Source organism: Austrofundulus limnaeus, unplaced genomic scaffold (genome assembly GCF_001266775.1).
Source record: "Austrofundulus limnaeus strain Quisiro unplaced genomic scaffold, Austrofundulus_limnaeus-1.0 Scaffold450, whole genome shotgun sequence".
Lineage (NCBI taxonomy): Eukaryota > Metazoa > Chordata > Actinopteri > Cyprinodontiformes > Rivulidae > Austrofundulus > Austrofundulus limnaeus.
Window position 1 is genome coordinate 288,743 of NW_013952852.1, and position 6,145 is coordinate 294,887.

At 36.9% G+C, this 6,145-nt stretch overlaps 1 protein-coding gene across 1 annotated transcript in view; it reads right to left on the reverse strand.

The window, feature by feature from the left end:
* Positions 1-6,145, reverse strand: part of tbc1d10b (TBC1 domain family, member 10b) — a gene marked incomplete at its 3' end in the record, with an annotated part of 13,541 nt that overhangs the window by 2,078 nt on the left and 5,318 nt on the right. Inside the window, 6 exon segments of the mRNA XM_014024982.1 lie at positions 1,165-1,354; positions 1,454-1,519; positions 2,736-2,850; positions 3,050-3,156; positions 4,446-4,553; positions 4,636-4,735. Coding sequence (XP_013880436.1) covers positions 1,165-1,354; positions 1,454-1,519; positions 2,736-2,850; positions 3,050-3,156; positions 4,446-4,553; positions 4,636-4,735 — 686 coding nt within the window.

A 6,145-nucleotide genomic window follows, 5' to 3' on the forward strand; every position in this document is an offset into this window, starting at 1 on the left:
CTTTTATTCCTCATATAATCTTTATTTTTTCATACTTAAATAGCTCCCACTTTGCTTTTTTCACGGAAAACAGGCAGAGCGGTGGAGTACAGAAGCTCACGGGGGAAGGGGGAGGGGTTTCCGCTTGACAAACACATGGTTCCGCCCACGTGATGATGTCATCATGTCCCTACGTGATGACGTAACACGTTCAAAATCGAACGGCTCTATGAAAGAAACGGCTCCCCAAGATCCGAATCCCTTCAAAGAGCCATTTATCCCATCACTAGTCTAAATCAACAATGAAATGAGTAAAATTATTTAACACTACAGAGTAAAAATGTTATTTTTATGGAGTGAATTTTACACTAAATTTAATTAAAAAACACACGTCATTGTGCAATATTATTAGTTTTTCTCAGTGAGTCAGAGTACACAGAATCCTGCACTCTGTCCTAGAGTTAAAATCAACTCTTTATTGTTGCATTAACACAGGTCACGTGTCACGTGCAACAGAGTGACCCTTCACACACCAGGAAGCAGCTCTCACTCATGGTGTCGATTTATGACCAATAACACAAAACTTAAATCTGAACAACTAACTAACCTGAACAAGAAAACTAACAAGAACAACTCATTTTTACACTCATGAACATTTTTAATAATCTTCGACATGTAAACACATCATTTCTACAAGAAATCCCTTGCTGAGAAAATTCTGGTCCACGAGGAAGAGGGCGGGGCTTTTCAGAATGCTTCTTTCAACACTGCATTGTGTTCTATAACAACACTGTTACGTGTTATACAAGACAACAGTGGGYGGAGCTTATTAACACTGTATAGTGTTTTTTTTTTAATCTCAAATGCAATTTAATATAGAAGGTAGGAAAAGAGCCCAAAACGTCAGTCAAAATGACAAATTAACAGTTAAAGTGTAAGAAAAATGCACTGTCCAGTGTTGAGACGACACTGAGGAAATCAACACTGTGAATTAACACCAACACTAGATGTCAGTTTACTCAGAAAGTGTTAAAATAACAGTTGGGGAGTTGAAATTAACCCTGAAAAGTTCAACACTGAAAGTTTAACACTGAAAGTTTAACACTCCAGTTTTTCCTGTGATAAGTAAGACGTCTATAAATTAAAAAAAAGAGGTAAAAAGGAGTCGTTTGGGAAGAGTTCTACCTTCGCAGAAAAACATGTCCCACACACGCAGGACGGAGGACCAGGGTAGCGTGCGTGAGAAGATGCACATGAACCACTCGGTCATGTAGAGGATCGGGTCGATCTTGAACTTCTTCAGGTGGCGGTACGCCATGGGACACGTGCGCCTCAGCAGAGAGAAGAAGATCTCGCCGTCGAGCTGAATCGCTTCCTGAAAAAGGGTAGGAGAGGAAGAAGAAAGGCTTGTCCAATCAGAATCTGAGAAACCCTCAGAATGAGACGGTTTTTTGTTGTTGTATTTTCTACTCACCAGCCCGGCGCTGTAGTAACCAGGAAGATATTTCTCACAGATCTGGACGAGGCACCAGAAAGCTTGCTGTAAAACAAATTTAATTATTATACAAATATATATATGGTGGTTTGATATCTGTATATATATAGAGGGTTTATGTATATGTACAGAGGTTTATAGTAACTAAGTACATTTACTTCGTTACAGTACTTTAGTTTTTTTGAGGATTTGTAATTTTACCAAYTACTTTTTTAAATTGCTACTTTCACTTTTATTTCGTTACATTTTAAAGCTAAAAATGATACTTTTACTTCTATGTTTCAACTCATGAAAGAAGTTTCTGCACTCTAAAAAATTAAGTGTTGAATTTACTCAACAAAGTCACGTCAACTGGTTCCACTAAACCTAGTTGAGTAAATTGAGCAAATAATAAACACATATTGCTCAATTTACTCAACCTGACTTAGTGGAACCAGTTTGGTTCAGTAAATTCAACAGTTTATTTCTTAAGAGTGTGTAAAAGTACTTTTACTTTCCCAATTTTTGTGAACAGTTTTATGACTTTTATTTGAGTAGTTTTCTCATCAGTGAAATTGACTTTTACCAGTCATTTTTTTTACTTTTACTTTATTTTTTTCAAGTACTTTATACACGTCTTTTATATATTTTATGTATAAAGTGTTTTCTTTTTATTCTACTATAATTTCAGCCTCTCCTGTACTGAGCTGCAGTAATGTGTACATTTCCCCATTGTGGGATCAATAAAGTTTTATCTTTTTTAAAAACTGTTAAATATCTTTATTTGTTTGTTTTTCTTTAAAAATCAAGTCTTTGCTTAAAATATTTATAATTCTGCTGCTTCTTTTATGTTTGCATCTTGCAGCAGCCGCACCAAATAAAATAAGATATTTTAAAGCTTCACAGCAATGAATGAAGTATTAAGTTTATAATTAAAAAATCTGCRCCCACACTCTTTGTCCTTGTGTTAAAATGAAACTTGTAACTTCTTGTTCGGCTGTGTTCAGAGTTCTCACTCTGCCCACTCTCTGCTGTTGTGAGAAGGTTGAGTAGAATGAGAAAAAAACTCAGATTGAACCAAAAAAAAAAGATTTTTGAGTAAATAAGAACACGATAAAAACACCTAACGTGACTCAGTGACATTTTAAGGATGAAAGAACGATGGAATAAAATAAAGAAATGGTGAATTTGTGCTACTTAATAAACTGTTGGAGAAAAAMCCCAAATGTAGACGTTAAGTAACGGAATTCCACTTTCTGGGAAGTGCTGCAGAAGCGCTCACCTCTGCAGGCATGTGCATCAGCAGCACGGCGGCCACCGGAGCCTGGGCCTGGCAGTAGCCCTCGTCAGGCCGGTAGATGGTGTAGGCCTTCAGGATCCTGTAAAGATCCTGTTGTCTGCAGGAGGAAAAGCCACCGAATTACCCAACGTGAACGTCTCTGATGTAAAAACTCCGTTTATAAAAAACCGTTTATAGATTATAATTTCCTCTTTTTTCCAATAGTATCATTCTTATTAAAAGGATGTGGGGAAACCCTGAGGTATTTTTAGTTATGCATATTTATTTATGATGCAAAACAACGAGGGAAAGTTTACCCATGACCACCACGAGCAGCAAACATCTCATGAAAGGGGAACTGCCTGTGAAGATCCTTCTCTATRATGTCCAACCATTTGGCCTCCCCCGGCTCTCTCTCCAGCTCCTGCAACAGAACATTTTGACCACGTGCTAGCTGTTAGCTGACATGTTAGCTGAACCCTCAGGTGTCTGTGGAGTCGTTAGAGGACAATAAGTGAAAACACGTTTAAAAATTAGTCTAAAAGGGTAAAAGAAAAAGGGTTTTCTTTTATATTACAGAAACAATGGGTCTCGGGTCGAGCTAAGGCCGGACCCTCACGCCTGGACAAAGAGGCTGGACCCTGACCGGGTGGATTACTGCTCCTGATAAGAGGCTTACAGCTTAGGTCTGCTTCTGCAGCCTTTTTTGGAGATAAAATTACCCTACTCAAGTCCAAAATCCTGCTAGACCAGGGCTATTCAACTGGCGGCCTGCGGGCCACAACTGGCTTGCAGGTGAGTATCACCTGGCCCACTTTTTTATTTTTTTACTTAATTTAATATAAATAGGATTTAAAGCGTCTGTGATGTACATATCCTTCAAATACAAAAAGTCAAAGAAAGCATCTTTTTACTTAAGAAAATTGGCAGAGTACACARGATTTTACCCATTTTGTCACATAACTGGCCTATTTTCTTTTAAATTTAGCTCAGCCAAAGTGAAACAGGATGTGACATCAAAGGGGGACTCATTAATAAAATAAAGTCACTGGTCTTTGTTTATTAAAACAAAATTATTTACACTTTAAATCTTGTTTGTCTCTCTTTGACAGCGACTAAAAATAATCTAAAGAACCATCAGATTCTTCTCTACAGTCCATGTTGTTAGCTTTAGTAACAACGCTCTGTTTACCTGCTGACACTACCCTTTGACATCACTTCCTGTTTCTTCACATGCTGTTCATCATCAACAACTGTTCATCTCAGTGGCGTGAAATTTGTTTTGCAATATTTTATCAATGTTATCTTTCCAAAAATGCATTCATGTTTACTACAAAAATGTGAGGTCACTGGCACTTTAATAGAAACATATTTCAAATAATTTGTAAATAAATGCAACAAAATACAATTAAAACGTAAAAGATATTCGTTGTTCTTTTACATGCTGCAGTGTTACACCTACAATTAACGGKCACCACCCTCCCTGCTGCCAGGCCCCCCGAGTTGTGGGTTTCAAGTAACCCCAGCCCCCAGTCTGATTTAGTTGAATAGCCTGTGTTAGACTAAACCCACGTTTAGGTCCTTTAATCAAAACATAACAGTTGATTCACTTTCCAAGAAGTACATTTATTACTAATTTAGTTTTAAATGCTTAGAGATTTCAGTTTAAAACTAAAACGTGTTTTTATTGTTGGCATGTAGAAATTGAATCACCTCAAATTTCCCAGGGTTGGCCATTAAAAGCTCCTCACTATCGGACAGCAGCTGCCAGGCTCTGGACCTGAGGGACGAGGGAATCCCCTTCCTGCAGCGCAGCTTCACCTGGAACGACGCGTGCAGCATTAGCCAACACCATCTATCAGCTATAACCAGCCTGAGCACGCTCAGTTTTAGCCGTGCGTACCTTCATGAAGCGATGTTTGATCCATTTATCCCAGTGGCTGAACATGTCGATCCATTTCATCTCCCTCTGCCTGGCAACTTCAACTCGAACTTCCTTGTCGCTGCAACACAAATTAACATTATAACCGACAGAGCTGACTTTTTCCCTTCCGCTTCTCGTACTTCTAAATATTTAAATGTTGCATTCAGGTACCTGAAATTCTACATTCAACAGCATCATTTCACCTCTCTTTATGCTGAAACGCTTTGGCAAAGAGAATATTAAACAGTGACCAGAATTCATTATCAAAATGGATCAATAGAGCGCGATTACAAACCAGATAAACAGTGGCCAGTGTGACCAAAAGCAACGGGAAGCAAGGTTATAATAGTTTTGGATTTTTCAATATAGTTTAGTTTTATTTCGWTGTGACTTTTTTTCTTTTAATTCAGTTAGTTTTCATTAGTTTTTACAGGGGATTTGCAAGTTTTTATTAGTTATTATTGCTTTTTTAATGCTTAGTTTTAGTTTTTATTAGTTTTTTTAATAGTTTGAATAAACATATTTGCCAACTAAGGACTTGTGCGATTATTTTAGGACAACGACAACAGTTGTCTCCAAACTACAGTACATATTGCTTGTTTTTCATGAGAGAGAGAGAAGCTAGCGTGTTGAGATGCTCATAGTTAGCCATCTTGTGTGAGTTCGATTCATGCAGTTTTTCCTTTGAGAAGAATTCAACCTGTTTTATCACCTGTTTCCACTACAAGACACTTGTTTTGATTTTTCTCGCAGTCATATTCAAAGAAATCTCAAAGTGGACATCGCTGCTTTCTCCCAACTTTTGTTGTTTTCATCCGGCAGACGATGCTGAGCAGCAGCAGACTGTAAGTGTTGTTACAACCCACAGCTAATGTGAAACTACTCCAGAAATAAAGAAATTGACAAACACTAAAACTAAGGATATTCTATCTATAATTTCAGTTAGTTTGAGTTTTGTAAAAAGATTATACAGTTTAGTTAGTTATCGTTTTTTTTCCACTTTATTATAATTTTTATTTATTTTAGTTAGCTAAACTGGCTTAGGAGCTACATTGGAGAAAGGAAACAATTTGTAGAATTAGATGGTCAGAAATCAGACTTACTACACATAACTTGTGGAGTTCCACAGGGATCAGTTTTGGGACCCAAATTGTTCAATTTGTATATAAATGACAGTCAAAATATCAAACCTTATAAAATACATTATATTTGCAGACGATACAAGTATCTTCTGTACTGGAGAAAACATTCAACAACTTTCAGGAGTGGTTAACACAGAAATAGAAAAATTACAGCATTGGCTCAAAAACAATAAATTATCTGTAAATTTAGATAAAACCAAATTCATGATATTCGGAAACAATAAAAAACAGGAAAATAATCTAATTAAAATATCAATTGAAAGTGTTGATTTAGAACAAGTACATGAAATAATTGGGTGTCATATTAAACGATAACTTCAGCTGGAAACCACAGATCAGCCCAGTAA